This window comes from Zootoca vivipara, chromosome 12 (genome assembly GCF_965207765.1).
Source record: "Zootoca vivipara chromosome 12, rZooViv2.hap1.1, whole genome shotgun sequence".
Taxonomy (NCBI): domain Eukaryota; kingdom Metazoa; phylum Chordata; class Lepidosauria; order Squamata; family Lacertidae; genus Zootoca; species Zootoca vivipara.
In genome coordinates this window covers 48251073-48274055 of record NC_142595.1, presented here as the reverse complement: position 1 = coordinate 48274055, position 22983 = coordinate 48251073, and the positions used below count along the sequence as shown (strand labels likewise).

At 51.4% G+C, this 22983-nt stretch overlaps 2 protein-coding genes across 3 annotated transcripts in view; one reads left to right on the top strand and one right to left on the bottom strand.

The window, feature by feature from the left end:
* The window catches only part of AP1G2 (adaptor related protein complex 1 subunit gamma 2), a 26336-nt gene extending 7113 nt beyond the window's left edge, over window positions 1-19223 (top strand). For both annotated transcript variants that reach the window (XM_088656249.1, XM_088656248.1), the window contains exons 4-22: window positions 194-335; window positions 484-580; window positions 2250-2326; window positions 3293-3388; window positions 4331-4411; window positions 4774-4872; window positions 6257-6312; window positions 8526-8639; window positions 8731-8871; window positions 9896-9950; window positions 10470-10592; window positions 12376-12465; window positions 13041-13171; window positions 13885-13989; window positions 14429-14642; window positions 15327-15444; window positions 16741-16907; window positions 17540-17638; window positions 18216-19223. In XM_088656249.1, coding sequence (XP_088512375.1) covers window positions 194-335; window positions 484-580; window positions 2250-2326; window positions 3293-3388; window positions 4331-4411; window positions 4774-4872; window positions 6257-6312; window positions 8526-8639; window positions 8731-8871; window positions 9896-9950; window positions 10470-10592; window positions 12376-12465; window positions 13041-13171; window positions 13885-13989; window positions 14429-14642; window positions 15327-15444; window positions 16741-16907; window positions 17540-17638; window positions 18216-18320 — 2110 coding nt within the window. In that variant the 3' untranslated portion in view covers window positions 18321-19223. The remainder of the gene's footprint in view (window positions 1-193; window positions 336-483; window positions 581-2249; window positions 2327-3292; window positions 3389-4330; window positions 4412-4773; window positions 4873-6256; window positions 6313-8525; window positions 8640-8730; window positions 8872-9895; window positions 9951-10469; window positions 10593-12375; window positions 12466-13040; window positions 13172-13884; window positions 13990-14428; window positions 14643-15326; window positions 15445-16740; window positions 16908-17539; window positions 17639-18215) is intronic.
* On the bottom strand, window positions 18131-22926 carry THTPA (thiamine triphosphatase). Its single transcript, XM_088656252.1, has 3 exons — window positions 22507-22926; window positions 20572-21210; window positions 18131-19665 (listed from the first exon to the last, which is right to left on the bottom strand). The coding sequence occupies exons 1-3, from the start codon at window positions 22568-22570 to the stop codon at window positions 19529-19531; spliced, it is 840 nt and encodes a 279-aa protein (XP_088512378.1). The 5' UTR covers window positions 22571-22926; the 3' UTR covers window positions 18131-19528.
* Between the last annotated feature and the right edge of the window lie 57 nt (window positions 22927-22983).

Genomic DNA, 22983 nt, shown 5'->3' with positions numbered 1-22983 from the left:
CTTAAAAGTCTTTGAAAACACCAGCCTTTCCTGCTGGTTAAAGATGGCGGCTATCGGTAGGTCTTGAGGGTTGAACTTGGGAGTTGAGTAGGAAGGAAAATACGGGAGGTGGGAGATGTGTGCCTGAAGGAAGCTGTTTGGGCAGGGGATGTGAATAGTTGAGATTCACCTCACTTTCGTTTGCCCTCCTTAGCGACCTCCTGCACCCCACTGCCTGGGTGCAGGGCTTAGCTCTGAGCACCCTGGGCTCCCTGGGGTCGGTGGCCATGTTCCGGGATCTGGCCGGCGAAGTGGAGCAGCTCGCCAGGGTTGGCCAGCCCTCCGTGCGAAGGAAGGTGAGACCACGCAGCTGGGATTTTTTTCTTTATAAAGCAGAGATTCCAAAGATGCAGCCACTCTTCGTGCCTGCAAGGCAGTTCTGTGGGACGCAAGGGGACCCCGCCCCACCCCCCATCATCCTTTGCTCTCTGCCTCCACTTCTAGGCCGTGGTCTGTGCTGTACACGTTGTCCGGAAGGTGCCCGATCTTATAGACGTGTTCACTCCACTCGGCGAACAGCTGTTGACTGAACAAAATACCGGTAAGTGCCTTTGTCTCTTCGGCTGGGGATACTGGGAGGCCTGTTCTCCCTCCCCGTCATGGCCAGTGGGCAACCATCCTTTTTTTATATTACATTTTTATTGGATTTACAATAATGAAAAATAATACAATAATACAAAACAATACAAGAATGTAACAAAGGTATAAAAAAAGAAAGAAAAGGAAAACACAAAATTTAGATACCTAATCCTGATCTTTTCACATTGACTATAGGGACCTCCTCGGGTTCCCACCCACTACGCATCCTTGCCATTTTAAAATTTAGCAATTTCCAAAACATTTTAATAACAGTTTCTGAAATTATTGTACATCTATCTAATTTACTTAATCTCTAATTCCACAGCTTCTTTATATCCTATATCTGGTCTTAATAAACAACTTTAGCATATTTTTTTAAATACAATTTAAAATCTTTCCATTCTTCTTCTGTCGCTTCTTCTCCCCGGTTGCGGATTCTTCCGGTCATCTCAGCCAATTCCATATACTCCATCATCTTCATCTGCCACTCATGTGGGCGACCACCCTGGCCCTGTCCATTGGCCGGAAAGGAAGCTGCTGGGAACCTTTCAGAAAGGGCTCTTGTAATAACTTTGTAGCTAGTGCCTGAGTTTGCTTTTCTCCTTCTACCTCCCAAGCACTTTTCCTTTTGTGTCGTGCCTCTTAAATTATAAGGCTGAAGGCAGGGAGCATTTTATTACTGGACACTGCATAAGCCATTCCGGAGGGGCTTTTTTTTTTCTGATGAAGAGTTTAGGGCTGGGGGATAAAGCTACAAATAAATAAATAAGTTCCAGCTCATACGTGCTTGGATATCCTTCGGTTGCTCAGAACGCTCCGTTGCCAAAGAGAAGGATTGCTGCGATGTGGGTTGGCGGGGGGAGATTCTCTTCAGGGGTGTTTGATGGTGAATGTTCAGGGATGCATTCGACTCAATTTTGCTCACGGTGAGCCCGCCGAAATAGATCGATATAAGTTAGATCCGTTGATTTCAGTAGGGCTGCTCTTTGTATGACCAGGGACGCAGGTGGCGCTGTGGGTTAAACCACGGAGCCTAGGGCTTGCTGATCAGAAGGTTCGAATCCCCGCAACGGGGTGAGCTCCCGTTGCTCGGTCCCAGCTCCTGCCAACCTAGCAGTTCAAAAGCACGTCAAAGTGCAAGTAGATAAATAGGTACCGCTCCAGCGGGAAGGTAAACGGCGTTTCTGTGCGCTGCTCTGTTTCGCCAGAAGCGGCTTTGTCATGCTGGCCACATGACCTGGAAGCTATACCAGCGATACCACATGACCTGGCTCCCTCGGCCAATAATGCAGAATGAGCGCCGCAACCCCAGAGTCGGTCACGACTGGACCTAATGGTCAGGGGTCCCTTTACCTTTTACTCTTTGTATCATTTGGATGAGTACACCCCTTAGGAAGGTAAGACGAGGCCTGGAGGGGCCCAGGAGGGACTTTTTGCCAGAGAAGTGGATCTCAAGGAGCGATTTGAAGGAGATCTCAAGAAAGCGCTGTTCTCCTGTCATATTGAGGCGGTGCAGAGAAACTGGGATCTGGGGAGCCTTGGTGGGCCTGGGACTTGGGAAGGTAAGGGACAGGACTTAGGAAGTCAGGGCAGGATCCGCACCTGGCCTACCTGTCTCTCTCTCCCCCCAGGCATCCTCCACGGGGCAGTCATGCTGATCTCAGAGATGTGCGAACGAAGCCCGCAAGCCCTGGACCGCTTCTGCAAGGTGAGCTCGGCACCTCTCCCAGCATCCTTTGCAGTTAACGCGTAAGGACCACGTGCCTTTTGAGCAGGAGAGGGTGGGGGAGGGCAAGCTGATGCTAAAGGAGCCTGTGCCTTGGATGTATTGAGTCCTGGGTTCAAGACCCACACAGCAGGACTGGTTTGGCGTCTACCAGGAAATGAGGATGGGCCATGGCAGGCCAGAACATGCAACAAACCGAAGAAGGACCTGACCCTTGAGATTCTCCGCGAGCCACACCCCCTCCTAAGCCACACCCCTTCGCCCTCAGGCCACGCCCCTTCCCAGCCTTGCTTTGCCCCCTTCTCTCATCTTTCTGGCTGGAGCATATCCTTGAAATTTTGAGGATGACTCTCACTTGCCTGGATGGGAGATAGGAAAGTGTGTGTGTGGAAGCTAGCCTACTGCAGAAAGGTCAAATTTGCATGTCTTGCTCCACCCACGTTTGCCTCTGGCTCCGCCCATCAGTGGCATGCGGCCCTCGGGCAGTTGCCCAAGAGGGAATGCGGCCCTCGGGGTAAAAAAATATCCCCCAAGGGAACAGAAAAGCCCAAATCTTTAATAAGGAATGGGGGTAATTTATAATTTGCCTTGGAGGCCACTTTAAACAGTTAAAAATTGTTAGCGGGATTGCAATAACAGTTGTAATGTAACGAGAACTACGGATACATGGAGGGGGAGAAAATAATTTGGATCATTATAAAAGATGCAGTAGAAAAGGATTAACAACAGAACCCAGGGAGGGGAAGGAGGGAAGCCCAAAGATTCGTGGGAATCTTGCATTTTCGGAAGGTGTTGTGGTATGACTGTAAATTTTAATATGTAAAATCAAATAAATAATTTTTTTTGGGGGGGGTAATAATGTTCCCCAACCCCCCCCCAAAACAGAGGGTGCCCTCCTAAACACCCTTACATGGGAGCATGCTTTCCTTTTCTTTTGTTTCCTTCCAGTTTGTGCCTCAGTTGGTGGGGCTGCTGCGTAACCTGGTGGTTGCCGGCTACACTCCGGAACACAGCATCTCGGGAATCAGCAACCCTTTCCTGCAGGTAAAAGGAGCTCGTCCCCGCCAACCTCCCCTCTTCCCCTGAGCTTCTGTCTCGCCTTTCTTTCCGCAATTCAAGAGAAGCTGGGATGCATTTAAGAATTGCTTCCCGGAGAGAGTTTAAACCGCACAAACACTGAACGGTTTTTTAAATAAAAAAACAGGTATAAAAACAATTTCAAATCCAATACAGGTACCAGGCTGGGACCTTTTAAAAAATCTTTTTAACTCCACTTAAAAGTTGGTTGAAAAAGGAAGGTCTTCGGCAAAGGAGCAGGGAAACAGCTAGCAATCCCAGAAGCCTTTGCAACTGCAATCCCAGAAGCCTTTGCACTGACCTCGGAGGGCTGTTTGGGTTTGAGAAAGGAGCTTTGGAGGGAGCAATTGTGGTGGATTTCTGGCAGAGGTTTACATGCTTTTTAGATGCTGTGTCACGTATACACGTGGTACGCGGGAACGTAACGCGCCCGCCCCCCGTAAATGGGGAGATGTCTGTATGAGCTCAGACACCCCCGATCTCGAATGATCTTGGAAGCTAAGCAGGGTCAGGCCTGGTGAACACTTGGATGGGAGACCACCTGGGAATACCAGGCGCTGTAGCCTTGAGCCAGTGTGGGTTAGTGGTTCAGATGCTGGGAGACCAGAGTTCAAATCGTGACTCAACTTGCCAGGTGGCCTTGACCCATCACAGTGCCTCAGCCTAGCCTACCTCACAGGGTTGTTGTGAGGATAAAATGGGGAGGGAGAGAAGGGCGCCTCGAGCTCGTGGGAGCAAAGGTGAGATACAAATGGGGTGAGACAATAAAATGTGGCCGGGCTTATCACGAACCCGTGACCAGAAGGGTGGCGAGTTTGGCTGCTCAGCGACTGATTCTTTGCCTCCTTTTAAAGTCACCTCCTCTTCTCTACTCCCTCCTCACCTCCCTGAAAACATCCCTCCACCCAGGTACAGATCCTGCGGCTGCTAAGGATTCTGGGGAAGGACAACGAAGACGCCAGCGACGCCATGAACGATTCCTTGGCTCAGGTGAGCCCAACGGTTGTTGCTGGCGCTGGAAAGAGGGCCCTGGGCGAAGGACGGAGACATTTAGAGGACTCTGGAGAACAGAGTTCGCTTCACCATGAACAAAACCGGGGTGGGGGTGGGGGGTCCATTTAGCCTCCCCGTTTCGATTAAAACTTTCCTAGGCCTGGTCTGGATTGCATGACCTAGAACCCTTTGTTAGCAAAGGCTGTGCCATTTTGGGGTGTGTGTGTGTGCGGTTGCCGCCAATGAAGAGGAAGGAAGAGACCAAGGTGAAGGCCTGCAGAGGGAGAGCGGGGCAGGGGAACGTCCCAAGCCAAAAGCCAGCAAGGCCGGCCAACCCCCCCCCCCCCGCTTCTTCCCAGGTGGCCACCAACACGGAGACGACGCGGAACGTGGGCAACGCCATCTTGTACGAGACAGTGCTGACCATCATGGGTGTGCGCTCGACCAGCGGCCTGCGGGTATGGCGGATTCGTACGGGGCAGGTGGACTGGGATGATCCTGCACCTTGCTTGGCTCCTCTTGCGCCCAAATCTTTTGGGAGGCTGTCGGGTTATTTGGGTGCGAATGGAATATTCTGGGCGCCTCCTGGTGCCATGATGGCGCTTCCTGTCTTTAGACCCCCCCGTACTATCAAAACTGTCTTGCGTTCCCCTAGGGCAGTGATGGCGAACCTATGACACGTGTGTCAGATGTGACACGCAGAGCCCTCACTGCTGGCACGCGCCCCATCGGCCCATTTGCGCTGCTGTTGTTGTGTGTGTCCCCCCCCCCAATTTGTTATCCCGCTCCTCCTACAGCTTGTCTCCGCTATTAAAACCCGGATTCTTTTTTGTTGTTGTTGTTGCTGGTAGCCAGAGATTGGGTGTAACAGCGTTCATTTTTTAACCCGTTCTGTGCTGGTTTTTTGGCACTTTGGCAGACTATGTCGGTGCTGCGTGTTAGTTCCAGCGAAGGTATTATTCTGTTCTCTTCCCCCCCCCAATATTGCAGCAGCTTTGGGGCATCCCCCCCCAAAAGCAAAGCAACTTTTGCACCCCCCCCAAAAAAACCTCCAAAACTTTGGTCACCAGCTCCCCCCCAAAAGCTCAACAACTCTGGGCACTTTGTGATAAATAAGGGTTTTTTGGTTTGGTTTGGTTAAATAATTAGTTTTTGGTTTATTAAATACAGTTACAATTATACATTTTTGTTATTTAAGCTATAAATACCGTGAAATTATGTTTTTTTTTTCTCAAAGTGACACACCACACGAGTTATGCTCGGTTCTTTGGCAAATTTTGACACACCAAGCTCAAAAGGTTGCCCATCACTGCTCTAGGGGGTGGGGAACCTCAGACCCCTGATATCAAAGTGGCCCCCCAGACCTGTCCGTTTGGCCCCAGGAGTCCTCTCCGCAAGCCACACACCATCCTCGGGTAGTTCTGCCTGGCTGCAGAACCGCAATGATAACTCTCGCTTGCTTGGAAAGAAAATGGAGAGGTCTTTTGGGGTCTGTGTGCCTGTTTCCAGAAACCTTTGAGATTTGTGTGGCTTGAGTGCAACCTGTACCAGGATAAGACCTGTATCTGTTGTTCTAGCCAGTTTTGCCCACTTTCTGCCTCCGGTTTGTGGCCACTGAAAGGTTGCTTTTGAGGGAATGCGGCCCCCAGACCCCCAAATCTTTCACATCCTCAAGTCGCCTCCGCCCAGATATCTCAAGCTAGAATCGAGGGGGTGTGTGTGTGTCATTTTTCCTGTTCCTCTCTGCTTGTTCTGAGGCTTTTTCCGTTCTTCCTCTGCCCCCTCAGCTCATACAAATGGTACATTTTGGAAATTAAGGACCCTTCTCTTTTCCACACCCAGGTTCTCGCTATAAATATCCTCGGGCGATTTCTCCTTAACAAGGATCGGAATATCAGGTACAAAACCCCAACGAAACAAGCGAAGCAGTGGAATGACCCAGACAGCGCTGTGGGGAAACGGCGGCCCAACAATCACCTGAAATTTTCCTGTTGGAAATTTTGAAAATAAATTTTGGGGCCGAGTCTCCTTATAACACTTTTTTACCCTGGCTCCTTTTAAAGCATGGCGCTTGGTTCCTACAGAGGTTTTTTAAGCAGAGCTTGGAAGGGCACCTGCCATGCAGGATCTAGTCAAGATTCCTGCGTCGCAGGGGGTTGGACTAGATGACCCTCGGGTCCCCTTTACGATTCTTCGATTCTGTGGTCTGACATCTTCTTCTCCAGCTTGGGACCACTGAAATCCGAGAAGAGGGTAGGATGTTGGAAGATGGTGCCTGCAAACATGGGCCTCAAGCAGATTTTTGAACCCTAGTCTCCCAGGTCCTGGTCCGATGCTCTGCCCCCCGCCCCACAGCGCATAGGGCTGCATTGTCACAACATGCCTTCCTCAATCCTCAAGATCCCTTGTTGCCCCTTCATGATCCGCCCCTTCTCCTAATTCTTTGAGGCCCGTTCTGTAGACGCTGGTCTGGGAGAGGGAACGTGCCCAGAGACCCTCGGGTTCCCTCATAAGCCGCTCCCAATGGCCTCACGGTCGAGGGAAACCAAGGGACGGAGGCGATTCCTCAAATATCTCCCCCCGCCCTCGAGACAAGGCAGCCACCCCTTTTCCACGCCGCCTGGGAAGCAGCTGCGCGATAACTCGGCCTATTAAAATGCATCCTGAGGGACGCGGTGCTTCTTTTCTTTACCGGTGAAACAGTGCGTGAAATTAATTTGCCACACGCTTAATTCAGATTTGCTTAGATCTCCCGGCCGCCCCGACAGAGGTTGTTTTCGGGCCTCGCCAGCCGCCATTTTGGCTGCCCGTGCCATAGTCACCCGTTTCCCCCCTTGTCTCCCACCCGGCAGTGTCCCCTTTCCATCTTGAAGCGAAAGGAGGAGAAAGGTTTCCGACTTCCTTGAAGATTGGCTGCGGGCGGTCTTCTTTGTGCCTGGTTAGAGGGGCAGACTAGGGGCCTGGGAGACCAGGGTTCAAATTCCCGCTCGGCCATGAAGCATCCGTCGCCCTTCTCTCAGCCTTCCCCCCCCCCGGCTTGTTCACAGTGCTGTATAATATAATACTAAAATGTTCTGGGTCCCCAAGCTAAGTTATCTTTTCCAAGCCATCCCACTAGGGATGAAAAAACAGCAATTGGAACAATGGAATGGTGAGATAAGACAATGGATATTCGGAAGTAAACAAATCAAGGACACAAAAGAGGTTTGTGTATAACCACAAATCAGAATTAGGGTGGGGGCCTCCCCAACATTTATAATTCCTATGAAGCCGTCCAATTAAAAACTTTACTAGAAATTGGAGCGAAAAATAAACAAAAGTGGATCAGATTCGAGGATGAGGCCAACAACGGTGCAGGAAGATTTGGAATCTTCACAAATAATGTAAAGGAAGATCTGCAATCTGCAATAGGACCCAGGAAATTGGCATTAGGCATAGGGAGGAGATGGCAACCTATATGGTTAAAAAGGATCTCTCTGTGGGCACCCTTAGAAAGCATATACAAGGCAATAGACGACCCCAAATGGTGGAAAATTCTTAGTGCTAAGGGATCTCACATAGTCCAAGATATGTATAGAGCAGGCATCCCCAAACTGCGGCCCTCCAGATGTTTGGGCCTACAATTCCCATGATCCCTAGCTAAGAGGACCAGTGGTCAGGGATGACGGGAATTGTAGTCCAAAACATCTGGAGGGCCAAAGTTTGGGATGCCTGGTATAGAGGAGAGTCACTGCAGGAAGTAACAGAGAACATAGGTAACCAATACTGGTTAAAATTGGAGGGTTATATAATAAAATTCTTAAAGCCCAAGAGATAGGAAATATGAGATTAGACGAGCCAATAGAGGAACTATATAAACAAATGGAAAAAACTAAACAAGGAATGATAGGTAAAATCTATGAGAGGATGATTACAAATAAAGAAGCCCTTCTCTCAGCCTATCCCACCTCGCAGGGTTGTTGTGAGGATAAAACAGCAAGGGCAAAGGATAGCCTCGAGGGCCTGGGAGGAAAGACAGGATGTAAATGGATTAAGCTCTCTCCTCTTCTTCTCCCTCTCAAGACGTGATTTCCCCCCCCCTTCTTGTCGGGGGGAATCTTGTTCCCTTTAGATACGTGGCTCTAACATCTTTGCAGAAATTACTGCAAGAAGAGAACAGTGCCGTTCAGAGGCACCGGTCCACAGTCCTTGAATGCCTGGCCGACCTGGATCCCACTGTGAAGAGGTGAGGCGAGGGGGAAAGACGGGGCCGAGGCTCTGGGGGACGATGTCTCTGAGTCGGGAGAATTTCTCGCTTCTTCTCCCTCCTTCCTCAGACGAGCCCTGCAGCTGAGCCTCGCCCTGGTGAGCGGCAGCAACGTGAGAACGACCACGAAAGAGCTGCTGGTTTTCCTGGACACCTGCGCTCCGGAGCTGAAGTCGGACTGCGCTTCCGGAATATTCCTGGCCGCTGAGAAGTGAGTCGGGTCCGGCCATTGCCCGTAGGGGGCGTTGTAGAGAAATGAAGGGCAGGTTTTTTGGGGGGGCGGGCGCGTGTTGAATTTTGCAGCTTTCGAATTCACGCATCGAAGGGCGCTCATGGCAGAGCGTGAGGCTCTTAATCTTAGGGTCGTTGGGCAAAAGATTCCTGCCACTCTACAATTCTGTGCATACCTGCCAAGTTCCTCTCTGAAAAATAAGGGACCGGACCGAAAGTAGCATGCCGGAAGTAGCACGGCGGCCATTTTGGAACTGCACGGAGCATGCTCAGAAGTGACTTTTGATGCTGCTGTGCCCAGTTCCAAAATGGCCGCCGCATCAGAAGTCGCGCTGCAGCCATTTTGGAACTGGGCAGAGCAGCATCAAAAGTCGCTTCTGAGCATGCTCCGCCCAGTTCCAAAATGGCCGCAGCGCCAGAATAAACCGGGGAAAAACAAAAAAATCCGTTTTTTCGGCTGGGGACAGCTGGAAAAACGGGGGTTTCCCGGGGAAAATGGGAGACTTGGCAGCTATGATTCTGTGACCTAAGACTTGGGAATTCAAAAGAGGTCTTGGTTAAATTAATACAATTTAGTTCTCCTTGGTAAGTGAAACGCGTGTAAAATTGCACAGAAATAATTAAAAACAAGTGCTTGCACTTATATTATACAGCACGTTACAATTATTTTTATTGTTCACTTTTATTATTATTTAGCCTTACCTGACATTTTCAGAAGGCAAAATTAAAGTCTTTGGTTTTTCTGAGAAAGCAGTTTATGTGCTTTCTAATCAAACGTAGATTCGCCAAGCTGAATGTTGTCCAATCACAAAAATAATAGCAGATTTGAATTCCTCACACCCAAAAACATATTTTTAAGACCCTCCCTCCCTGAAGAAATTAGCGAAAATTAAGTCCCAACCCTTTAAAACAGCATGCCCTGACGGCGTGTGGAGCACTTTCAGGCGGGGCAATAGGTCTAAGACATTTCTGCTCTTCTTGTTTTCTTCCCTCACCCACTTCAGGTTTGCACCCAGCAAGCGTTGGCACATCGACACCATCCTCCAGGTTCTGACCATGGTAAGATGGAGGCTGGGGGGGGGGGGGCTAGGATCCTTGGGGAGCAGTGGAAAGTTGTGTGGCTCATGGAAGAGCCTTCCTCTCTCAAGGGGTTGTGTTTGAAGAAGCTTCTCCAGACCATCTGGACGAGAAACTTTTTTTTTTCCTTTTGGGAGAGGCGAGAAACAGAAAGTTGATACCCCCCTACTGTGCCTCTGCGAACATTTTTCAGGCTTTAATATTTATTTTCCTCTCCCTGTTTCCAGCACCCCATTGAAACTGCCATTCTAGGTGTGCTGAAAAAGTGAGTTTCAAGGCCCTCCCCGCTTAAGCAGCATCCTTCACGTAGAGCCCGCCAATAGCAGCCCAGAATCCTTGAGAGTGCCTTCAGAGCTGAGTCCTTGGTAGTCTGGGCTTGTGTGGAGGAGGAGGAGGAGGAATCTGTTTAACCCTTTTTAAGGGAAGGAAGGACCAAGCAGAGAAGTATCTCTGAGAAGGACCGTAGTTAACATCTCTGGTTCCTCTCCTTACCCTCTGCAGGCTGGCTCCTATGTACGTGACGACGCGGTCCCCAACCTCATCCACCTCATTGGAGGTGCAAAGGAGCTTCACGGCTATGCGGTTCAACAGCTATACAAGGCCCTGACCCAAGATATCTCTCAGGTATGGGATTGGGGAGGGGCCATGGCTGCCAAGTCTCCCGTATTCCCCGGGAAACCCCCGTTTTCCCAGCTGTCTCCAGCCGAAAAAACGGATTTTTTTGTTTTCCCCCGGTTTATTCTGGCGCGGTGGCCATTTTGGAACTGGGCGGAGCGTGCTCAGAAGCGACTTTTGATGCTGCTTTGCCCAGTTCCAAAATGGCTGCAGCACAACTTCTGGTGCGGTGGCCATTTTGGAACAGGGCAGAGCAGCATCAAAAGTCGCTTCTGAGCATGCTCCGCCCAGTTCCAAAATGGCGGCAGCGCTACTTCCGGTCTGCTACTTCCGGTCCAGTCCCTTATTTCTCAGGGCGGAACTTTGCAGGTATGGGAGGGGGTGATGGGGGGCGGGGGGGGCAGGGCATAGAGAACCAGAAGAGGAAGAGTGAGGGTATGTATACTGTGCCCACTTACTTGCAAGTGAGTTCCACTCAACATTTTTTATTAACTGAACAGAATTTCTATAATGCTTAGCATCAAAACCTCTAAGCTGTTCTTCTTCCTATACACATAGAAATGTAAGGCTGTTGTCACGCTGCGCTTATTAGCATTGGGCCTGTCGTTGTCTCTTAGCAAACCTACTTCACAGGGTTGTTGTGAGGACGCAGTGGGGGAGGAGAACCACGTCCACTACCTTGAGCTCTTGGGGAGAAAAATGTAATACCGTAAATAATAATAATAATAAAATAATTTGGGAGGTTGTTTTTTTTAAGAGGGTGTGAAAGGTTGGTAAGCAGTTAGCAGAGACGGCAGATCCCAGTATAAGACATTCAAATTACCCATAAAATTATATGAAATCCACCCTTCAGAATTGCATGTTAAAATGCACGTCAAATGTACATGTTTGTAGGCTTGCTTAAACAAAAAGCATTTTCAGCAGGCTGCGATAACATTGCAGGGCTCACGTCAACGTGGGCATCGATAGGGCTGGGCTGCCCTAAACGCCCTTGGTGGTCTGGATGTGACACTGTGAGTGAGCAAAGCCAGCCCTGGTGGAAAGCTTTGGCCCCTTTGTACCACCTGAGAATTGTGGGAGTAGAAGCCGCAGTACTAGCCTCCAGCCAGCTGGTGGCGCTCAAGTACAGCAGGTGGCAGATCAGCAGCTCCCTCTGGTGGCAGGAAATAAGACTCAAGCCCCCCCCCCAGCAGTTCAAAAATAAAATCTGGGGTTTCCATTTGCCAAGATCATGAGTTTGGGTGGCCATCTGTCATGGATGCTTTGCTTGAGATTCCTGCATTGTAGGGGGTTGGGCTAGATGACCCTTGGGGTCCCTTCCAACTCTAAGATTCTCTGATTCTATGTTCTGAAGGGTAAAAGGCAATGGCGATGCTTCTGCACCAGAAACAGTGGGGCTAAAATCTTTGTCCTGCGCAGCCTCCCTGTATTTAACCTTAGCAGAGACACAGCTTCCCTTGCAAGCTCAGTTTTTGTTTTGCACAGAGCCTGACCCTGGGGCTAGTTCCCACCTCTCGGCCTTAACCTACCTCACAGGGTTGTTATGAGCACACCATGGGATAACCCCTAGTCCCTTACACACACCGCCCTGAATCCCTTGCGAATAAACATGGAACGAAAGACAGCCTTTGCCAGCATCGCTGTACTACAACTCCCATCAGCCCCACCGGGCCTAAAACTGGGGCTGATGGGAGTTGTAGTCTGATGATACCCATGCAGAGCCTGGTTGGCAAAAGCTTAAATACGTGGCACAGCATAGCGGAGCCCTCCCTCTCTCTCTTTTCCCTCCCAGCAACCCTTGGTCCAAGTGGCTACCTGGTGCATTGGTGAATACGGCAACCTCTTATTGGACGGCAGCTGTGAAGAGGTGGAGCCCACTCAGGTGAGGAATCAGAAAGTGAGGGTGGGCATTTTGTGGGGAAGATCGAGCGGTAGGGGCGTGGCCAGGATCAAAATTAGGGGGCAAGGGGCGGGGCCAAGGCACGGGGGGAGGGGCCACAGTGGGGCAAGGAAAGCCATGGTCGTGCAGGGACGAGGGGGCGCCAGGATCAGCCAGAAATTGGGCTGCTCCGACCCCCTCCTCCCCCTCCACATCCGGCAGGGGCTTTCCCTCCACCCAGCCCCACAGCCAGCAAGGGAGAAGGGAGACGTCCCTTCTCTGTGGGGCGGGTGGAGGGAAAGCCCCAGAGCTGCGCAAAGCGTTTGGCTGGCTTTCCCTCCACCCGCCCCACAGCCAGCCAGGGAGAAGGGAGACGGCACCGGGTGGCGGCGGACAGCGGGGCAGGCTGGCCAGCAGCCCTGCTTCTAGGGGGGGTCAACTGCCCCTTCCTGCCCCCCCTGCCTATGCCCATGTCGAGCGGGGGAAATTTGCTCACACCTGCTGGGGGAAGAAATATCCCACTTCATTATGATTTTTCCTCCTCCTCCTCTTTTCTCCAACTCACCCCGCTCCGGCAGGTGGACCCAGAGGAAATGGTCTCCATTTTGGAGCGAGTTCTGCAGTCTCACATCTCGCTGCCAGGCACCCGGGCCTACGCTCTCACTGCCCTCATGAAGCTCGGGACTCGTCTCCAGGGCAGCGACATCAAGTGAGCTCACAGCTGACATCCCCACCCTCGCAGCCTCGCAGGTTCACCACGGGTTAAGGCCACAAATGCACTATAACCTGCAAAGCACACCGATTCCCCCGTGGAACCCTGGGAGTTGTAGTTTGAGGTCAAACTCCCAGCACCCTGAGCAAACAAAGGTTCCCAGGATTCTTTGTTGGTGGGGAGTTGTGTACATACTTGGTTTAGGCTCGCCATCTCAACGTCCCCTCTTCCTAAGCCAGGCCTCAAGGGCAGGGGCGGACGTTGGTGGTCTTTGGAAACCGAGGGAATTCAAATGCCAAGAAAGGAGATTCCAACTTAAAACATAAAAGGATGAGCCTTCTGGCGGCAAGAGCTGTTCGACAGGGGAAGGGACTCCCCCAGAAGGCAGTGGGCTCTCCTTCATTGCAGGTTTTGGAAACAGAGGTTGGATGGGCCACCTGGCAGGGATTCTGCGATTCCTGCGGTGCAGGTGGGTTGAGCTAGATGACCCCTGGGGTCCCTTCCAACTCTACAATCCTATGACTCTACGATTGGCAGGGTGTAGCGGTGCCAGGGGTTGGACTCTCCTGTGAGGCCTTTTGACACGTGAATTGATTTGCCTCTGTAATATTTCCCACCTCATCCTGTGTCCTGCTTCTCTGCTCGAAGCAGAGGCATCTTGTAACCTCTTTCCCTCCATTCTTGTCTCCCACCCTGTCCGCCCTGAGCAGTCGGATCCGGAGTCTGGTTTCCATTTACTGCAGCTGCCACGATGTGGAGCTCCAGCAACGGGCAGTTGAGTACAACGCCCTCTTCCGGAATTACGACCACCTCAGGTACTCCTGGCAAAGACGGGCGCCGTTCTCGGGTAATCTGTATATTCTTACCTCCCGCGTGGGCACTTCCATTTACACAACACCCGTGTTTTAGCTAGCTTCCCCATTTCACCCCGTCTCAAGTTTGAGCGCTGAAAACTCTGCTGCGAACGGCCTTCCGCCTTGACAGTCTTTGCAAACGGTCTTTGCAGGTACTCACAGGAGGCCTTCGGCGGCTAAACCTCCACGGAGGAACATCAGTACTCAAATCTGGTTTGCAAACCTTTATTCCTGACACGCAGGTCATAGGGTGGGTGAGGAGGGTTGGCGGCGGAAACAGTCACCAGCCAAGTCACCAGCAGATAAAATCTTTCTCCTACTCTGCTTCCCCACTCTCTTGCCAAATAAATCCCCACAAAAGCCCCATTATCTCTCCATTTTTCCCCTTTCTTCCTGCCAGAGCATCTGTCCTGGAGAAGATGCCCTTAGTCGACAAAACTGGTTACACAGAGGAAGGAAGTGAAAAAGATCAGAATGGAAGAGAGGGCGCTGCTGCCCCTCGAATCCTGGAGGTGGCGCCAGCGCCAAGCAACGTCCAGCAACAGGACTCTTGCCAAGCGGTCGGCACCAGGGGGCACTTGGGAGCAGGGCAAACCCCCGAACTTGACAGCAAGGTGACACTTTGGAGCAGCGCATAATCCAGGATTACCAATTCCAAATAAGGATTTGATTTTTAAGAGCTGGCCAACCTGCGCTTTGCCTAGAACCCAAACATAAGGCCACCGAATGTGGATTTTGAAGAGCCCAGCTGTTAATTTGGCCCACCTCCTTTTATAAATCGGAATCCTGTATCATCTCGGCTCTTTCCTTACACGAATCAGTTCATTCGGAGGACATAGAGCCCGTTTCGGCATCACAGAAAGGCTGAACTGGAACCAACCCGGGGGCTGGGGGGGGGATGATGAAACCTGAACCCAAGCCTTAATTTTTAAGGGATGCGTTTCCAGAGTGCAGCTCATGTAGCACGTGTAGCATTGCAGAAAAATTAAATTAAATCAGTTTTTATTAATGATTTTATTATTTATATGCTGCCCGGCTGACTGGGTTGCTTCCACATTGAGCGCAGCACATAAAAATGACTAACCGCTGGCGGAAAAACCACTCAGCGATCCACCAAGACTTTCAGCAATTTTAAAGTGAACACCCACAGCCCTATTTTAATGTGCTTTTTCTGTTGCCTCTACTTTCCCAGATTATCACTGCATGCCTTTGCCAGAGTTCTCTCTGCAGCCCCGCAATGAGACTCTTCCCCCCACCCTCAACATCTCCTCTTTAACACTTCCTTGCTTGCCCTGTAGGTCTCTGATCTTTTGGATCTCCTTGGAGGCCCCGCAGATCCCCCTCCAGCCCAGCCCAGCCCCGTCGCCCCGGCAGTGGAATCCTTCCTCGATTTCCTTGGCGATCTGAAAGCCCCAGGTATGTTGATCTTCAAAGGGCTCTTTGCAGGTGGGGAGGGAGCTGCTTGCTTTTTGCACCTCTGATTCTTGCCAAGACCCTTTCAGACGAGTCTGCAAAGGAAACACACACCCCCTCATGTATCCTTTCATTCCATCACTGCCCTCTGGGGGGTCTTCAGGACAGAAGAAATAAAGTGAGGAGAGCTTATTTCTCCATCTCACATGGGCATTTCTGAGCACTGCCCCCTTTAACAACAGCTGTAGCGCTCTTGTTGTGTTTTAACAATGAGCACTAAAATATACCTGTATACCTGAAGGAGCATCTCCACCCCAATTGTTCAGCCCGGACACAGAGGTCCAGCTCCGAGGGCGTTCTGGCGGTTCCCTCCCTGCGAGAAGTGCGGCTACAGAGAACCAGGCAGAGGGCCTTCTCGGTGGTGGCGCCCGACCAGTAGAACGCCCTCCCATCAGATGTCAAGGAAATGAACAACTACCTGACTTTTAGAAGGCATCTGAAGGCAGCCCTGTGTAGGGAAGCTTTTGATGTTTGATGTTTTATCCTGTTTTAATATTCTGTTGGGAGCCGCCCAGAGTGGCTGAGGTAACCCAGTCAGGTGGGCAAGGAATAAGAAATAACAATAATAAATATTAGTAGGGCTTTTTTCAGCTGGAACTCAGTTCCGGCATTTCCAGGTGGGCATCATTGCCATTCTAAGAGAACGAGGGAGGTGTTTATGGTGAGTTCCGGCTCCTCTTTTTTCCTAGAAAAATAGCACTTCTTCTTCTTCTTCTTCTTCTTCTTCTTCTTCTTCTTCTTCTTCTTCTTCTTCTTCTTCTTCTTCTTCTTCTTCTTCTTATTGAAAGCTGCTCTGTTTTGAGTAATGCAACAAAGGGAGAGCTGCAGGGTCCAATGAAAACCCTTCTATGAATGGCACTCGCAGCATTTCCAGAGAAAAAGACAGAAGAGACCAGAGTGGTCCCTGCTTAGCCATGTGGGCCATATATTATTCTGAAGAGGCCTCTTCCTAAAGGGGGACCCAGAAGCCACAGCCTCTGAGCTGGAAGGTCACAGTGCCAGTCCTGTGTACGCTGCCTGGGGTCACTCAGAGGTGAGGGCAAGGCCCTTTGCACATGCTCAGATGCACCCTGCGACTACTGCAGCAACGTACCCAGCTCAAGCCTTGGCGTTCTGGACGCATTCAGGTTATGAATCCTGCACAGGGACTTCTGTACCTCACAGGGCGATTGGCCGGAGGGGAGCTAGACTTCGCTGGCCGCCCTCCTCCCTCGCCTTATCTCGCTTCCCTCCCTGCAGCCTCCGCCATCGCCCGCATGGTTGCGTACGAACAAGACGGCCTGCTGGTCGAATTTTCCATGGACCGGCCGGCGCTGGAGCCCACGTTGCTCCTCATCACGGCCACCGTCTCCAACAGGACACCCGACGACGTGGCCGGGTTTTGTCTTCAAGTGGCTGTCCCCAAGGTGAGGCCTCAGGTGGCTTTAGAAGAGGGTGGACGAGATCGCGGAGGAGGCTACGAGCCACAGCGGCCGTGCCCCCTCTCCACGGCTGGAAGCAGTGATGCTTCTGAATACGGGTTGCTGGGAATCACAACTGAGGAAGACCACTGCAGCCGTGGGGTCTTGCTTGTGGGCTTCCTCAGTGGGGCATCTGCTGGGTCACCGGGAGAAGAGGATGCTGGGGTAGATGGGGACCCCCTTTGGCCTCACCCAGCAGCCAAGGACATCTTCTGATGTTCTTAAGAAGAGGGGCATCTTCCTTTATGCTCCTCCCAGTGCCAGAGGCCAATGGGGTCACCCAGGGAAGGGTTTCTGGGCAGGCAAAGGGAAGTAATTCTTCACACGAACTATGGAACTCACTGCCGCAGGAGGCAGTGATGGCCAACTTGGAGGAGGATTTAAAAGAGGATTAGACAAAGGGATAATGTTGTCAGCCATAATGTTTTAAATTGCAAATGAAATCCTTTTGCAGGGCAGGGAGGGGAGAAAGCAGGAAGGGAAACAGCCTTGGGTTTTGCAGGGGTCAAAAACTTTTTTCTTTTCTTTTTTTTAATGATACGCGTTGTTTGGACTTTCGCCTGCTCCTCTTCTGACAGTCCTTCCAAGTGGAGCTGCTGGCCCCAAGTGGTTCTACAGTCCCAGGCCAGGGTGGCGCCCCCATCACCCAGCTCATCCGAGTACTGAACCCCAAAAAGGTAAGGAGAGTGAGAGGAGGGATATACATGTGGCCAGGGAGTGGGAATTAACCTGTGATCTGAGCAGCGATGTCATTTCCTGCCTGGCTGTCACTTAAAGCAAGGCGGTGACATCACTTCCTCTACTCCTGTAAAGCGACGTTAAGAGACTCTATTGCCTTCGGGCCACTTTTGTTGGCAGCATCAGAAGGATGTTTCCTGCTGAAAACAGGAAGTGGCACCATCACGCTCCCACATCACAAAGACAGCAGTGATGTCACTTCCTCCTCCGCCCTCGCTGGTTGACTTCACCTTGGTTAGCGTAACAGGAACCAGGGTGATGTCACTTCCAGTTCCTTCCAGGAGGGTACTCTCCAGCAGTCTCAGCCACCCGAATTCGCACTCCTTCCCCATTTAACACAACACGCGTCGCCCTCGCTCTTCCAGCAACGCTAAGGACTAGCGACTTAGCGCTCGTAAAAAAGGAATGAACACTGGGGTTCTGTTTTGAGCTTTCTGTTTTGTGCAGAACGCAGCTTTTAATGTTTGCAAGCAAGAAATTATACACCCAGCGTAAAGTAAGTTTTATCCCTTCCAGCTCCCGCTCCGCATGAGGTTACGACTTGCCTACACTCTGCCCTCTGGAGCGCTGGTGCAACAGATCAAGGAAATCAACTCCTTCCCCGAGGCTGCCTGGAAATGAAGAGCGAGCGGCCCACTGTACCCCTCCCTCCTCAACAGGTTCCCCTAAAATGCACTCCTCTCCAAGGGAAGGGAAGGGGTGGGGTGGGGTGGAGAAAAACCCTTGCGATGACACCATCTCACCACCAGGTGGCGTCTTTGCTCCAAGTGGGTGCCCCAAAAAACAACACCCTTGGGTGCTCCCCATTTGCACAGCCGGAAGGGCAGATTTCACCGGATCCAAAGAGGTATTTCCAAAAGAGGGAGGCGGGAGGGAGAGGGGGAATCCCCGTCTCAAGCAGCCCACTTTCTCCCTCCTCACTCCCAGCTGCTGGCAGATCAATTCAATTGATCAGCCAGATGGGGGAAACTCCACAACAACTGAGCGAGACTAAATGGAAATCAATGGAGATAAAGAGTGGGTTGGGGGGTGGAGGGGGGGGGAAGCCCTCTTCAATAAAAACAAACACAAACACCAGCTATCCCTCTTCATTGCCGGATTCGGTTTTTTCGCCTCCGGTCGTACTGCTGGTTGGTGCAACAAACCTCCCTTCCAGACGCTGCGGTTGATGGACACCCACACTGAGAGCAGCGCAAGAACCACTCCCAGGGAAGCCCTGTCTCCTTTAGCATTCTGTCGGGCGCTGTTACACTATGCAAGGGCAATGAGGCAATGAGTTCCACAGGTCCACAATATGTGACATGTGCCTCTCCCAAGCTGGCGCCCTCCAGATGGAGCTGCTGGAAGTGGCACCCCCAAGCACCTGGGTTGTGGGTGCGCGGCAGCTTGGGCGAGGCCACACTGCGTACACCTCATCCTTCCTTTCTCTCTCCCCTCACCCCCATCTCTCAAACCCGCCCCCTGCCGCTCTCCACTGAATGGCCATTGAGCTTTGAGTGTGTGAATAAATGTCTTCTCAACGCATTCTCCGCTCTTGTGTAACAGGGCAAACGCCTGGCTGTTTCGCAGCCCCTCTGCCCAGGCCCAGCTGCTATTGGCTGACCTGCTGTGATGTCACACAAGGCTCCCGAGGGTTCCGACTGCTGCGGGATGTCGAAAGCCATTCCAGGTGTTGGATGGAGTTGGAAGGTTTGGCAGAGGGGGAAGAAAGGAGGGGTGGGTGGGGAAAACGTGGCCCCCCAAATTGTCCTCTCCGTTCAGGTAGCAGAGCCTTCCGCCCAACCCAAGCGTAGCCCCCCCCCGCCCACCCCCCTTTTCTCCAGCCCCAGTCAGTTGCCCTCCTCATCTGTTGCAGCTCTCACTTTCCTCAGTGACCCAGCTCTCACGAGGGCCTCGTAGTGCGCAGGTCTGAATTTATGCAGGTAGACAGACATCTTGCCAGGAATTGGGGTTTTCACATCCAGGCCTGCCAGGGAGGACCAGAAAGAGAGGAGAATGTTAATTCAGCAACAGGGCGAGACGCGGAACGGAATTCCGAACCCATCCAAATGTCCTTGGGATGTAGAGGACTAAGCATCAAGCAGTTTTCGTTTGTATTTCGTATTTTTAAAAAATATATTTTTGGAGGGGTGCTTAAAAAGAGGGAGAAAAGTCTCGTTAATCGGGGCCCCCAAAGTGAGGAGTCCCTTTTCCAGTGTCCTACAGCCACGCAAGCAGCATGAAAGCAGTTTTTTTCTAAGCCCCTGAGGATAGGCTCCTAGGGTCACTCTACAGAAGGTGCACAAGGAGTTGTTCTTTATCCTGTGTGCAAGGTTATAGAATCACAGACTCGGAAGGGACCCCGAGGGATCATCTAGTCCAACCTGAATTGGCAGCTGTCCCATACGGGGATCGAACCTGCAACCGTGGCGCTCTCAGCACCGCGTTCCAACCAACCGAGCTACCTAGGCTGATTCTGTTACGTGCAATGGAACCTCAAGAAAAAACACCCCGGAAGAAAGTTCCAGAGCATTCCAAATCATCATGCTCGTGCCCAGAAAACAGTAGATTTAGCTTAGAAGGCAGCATGCGGAGATCTACAGCTATTGTTGCGATGCTCCCCCTGAATATAATTACAAGATTATGGTATGATGTCAGAAGAGGTGTGGCTGTGACTTCACACAGGGGACCCTGCATTTCTGAATCTGCCACTACGCTATTTACGAGGTCCTTAGGTGCTTTCAGAAGAGGGAATTGTGAGTGGGGAGAGCACGGCTGTTGTCCTATTTGCGGGCATCAATGGGTGGCATTTGATGGGTCACTGGGAACAGGAAGCTGGGCTAGATCCCCGCTAAGAGGGCACTTCCTGGGACAAAACGGCCAAACTCCTCACCCAGCCGACTTCCCAGCTCCTGTATCCTCTCCAGAGCCTCTGGAACTTCCTGCTCCCGCAAAACCATCGCCTCCACCTCTCCCACGGCATAGCCAAAGTCCATCTCGTCGAGATCCACGGTCAGGTGGAGGCTGGCCAGGCGGTATCTGCACCGCCGGGTGACGAAGCTGGCAAACTCCTGCAGGCCCTGCTCCTCCACGGCTCTGGCCACGTCGCTCTGCCAACTCGCGGCCGGGTCCACGCCCAGCAGGCCACAGAGGCGGGCCACGATCTCTCGGGGGCAGGTCACTTCCTGGTATTGCGTGGCCAGGTGCGTCCTGCCAGCTCCCTCTATTGGCTGAAGCGGGTGCTGCGGGTCGTGGCTCCGGGCCCCGGCTGGTGGTTCTGGAAGGTCCTGCTGCCCCTGGCTAGCGGTGGTGCCTTCTAGTGGCCACGGGGGGCATTTCAGCTCCCAGCCAGCCCCTTCGCGCTGCCGGAGCCAATGATCTGCTAGCGTGAGGCGCCAGTCGGGCATGTCGTAGTACCGGTCGCGGAAGGAGACACTGCCTTCCGCCAGTGCCCCAAGCGCCGCCAGCTTCTGCATGGCGTCAGGCCCGAAAAGGAACTTCTGCTCCACCTCAATGGAGCCCGAGGCAGAATCTGTGCAAGGGAGCAGGAGTGAATTAATTCTGATGCAGCCTATATATATATATATATATATATATATATATATGCACATAAATATAAAAATCTGATTTTCCCCCACCCCTTTTCCCACACATTCCCCGAAACAATTCTGCATCGGCCCCATCCTGTTCTGAACGCTTAATTTTTGAAATGCTTTTTTAAAGTAGGAGGCAGAAAATAAACCCCAGGCTCAAGATCTTACCTGCCAGCCAGCTACTCCCTTGAGTTAAAATAAATTTCTCGTCGCAGAGATTTGGGGGGGAGAGGGGGGGGGGAGTCATTGCTTGCCAAGCAAAGGCACTCAGAGAGCCATCTTCTTAATGACCTAAGCCCTGATTGTTACTTGATTATTTTTTCAAACAATGCTGGACTGGTCAAAATCTGCATTATTATATTTATACCCCATGAGTAGAAATTAGCGAGTGGCTCTTTACCCTGGCCTTTGACACAGAACAGAAATTTTAGGATCTCCTCCTCCCCATTCTTGTGCCAGTACTGTAATTTGTTTTAAGCATCTTTTAATGCTATATTTTGTTCAATTTATTGCCTGCCTTTCACCTGAAGCTCCCAGGGTGGGTTACAACAAGGTAATCCCTATGCTGCTGCTTCTCCCCAAGGACCCTCAAGTAGGACTCTTTACATTAAGAAGTTTATATTTCTCAACAATTGTACAGAGCCATAACTATGGGGTCCTAATAAATGTGACATAGGTTAGGGTCTTGCACAGGGCCAAATTTAGGTTTGATGAGGTCCTAAGCTACTGAAGGTAATGGGGCCCTTTATATGTCCAGCTGCAATTTGGCAGCAACAAATTGTCGCTGTTTTTTGTGTTGAATATATGCTATACGGTACTGTAATTTATGGACCTAATAGGTCCATACACAACACAAAACACTGTTGCTGTATGTAGGTTTTATTTTATTATTATTTTTATCTTATATTTTGGAAATGTACATCCAGTTGTTTTTCCTTTAATTTTTTTTTTGTTCCCCAAGAGAGTGCGGCCCTAAACTATAGCTTGTTTATCTTATATGGCACTGGCAGCATGCCTTAATCTGGCCCCGTTTGGGATGGCAGTCAGATTATCCTTCCAAAAAAACAATACCCACTTTGCACCCCGCATTCCCCCTCTCCAATGGCCTCAGCCCCACACCGCCCCCTACCGACGTCCTCCACTGCCAGCCGACTGCACGGCGCGCAGTAGCAGCAGCGCCCCCTGGCGGCGCCGCGTCCCTGCGCGGGGGTTTCCCCTCGGCGCCTCCGACTGACCTTTCCCGGCCCGGGAGTCCGGAGACTCCGCCGCCTCCTCGCCGCCATCGGAGCCCGACGCCATGCCGACGCCCGGCAAAGGGGATCGCCGGCGAGAAGAAGGCACAGGAAGCGAGAAGAAGAACGCACTGCAAAAATAATGCAGAGAAACGAATCAATGCACTTTGCAAACTGGGACTTAAAGGGAGACCAAGCGAAGCATATATTATTTTTTTAAGTTTAAAGCATGCAAAATAATAATAATAGAATAAAAATAAATCACAAATGGAGGAAGAGGAAGAGTGGCAAGGCTGCAGAAGCTAGCTCCTGGTGGGAGGCGCAAAGGCGCCTGGGAGTTGTAGTTTCCCCGCCCCTTCCTCCAGGCCAGCGAGCAGGTGTTCGGCTGCTCCTTCCTTCCTTTGCTTTTTTCCCCTCTTTCTCTCTCCGCGCTCTATTTTTTTATTCCTCTCCCCCTGCGCCTGTCTCGCTCCCTCGATC

Coding starts and splice junctions, on each gene's coding strand:
- THTPA (XM_088656252.1), bottom strand. CDS start 22,570: ATGGCGTCGGGCTCCGATGGCGGCGAGGAGGCGGCGGAGTCTCCGGAC. Junction 21,211..22,506: donor GGACTCCCGGGCCGGGAAAG/GTCAGTCGGAGG, acceptor TCCCTTGCACAG/ATTCTGCCTCGGGCTCCATT. Junction 19,666..20,571: donor GGAGCTGGGAAGTCGGCTGG/GTGAGGAGTTTG, acceptor CCTCCCTGGCAG/GCCTGGATGTGAAAACCCCA.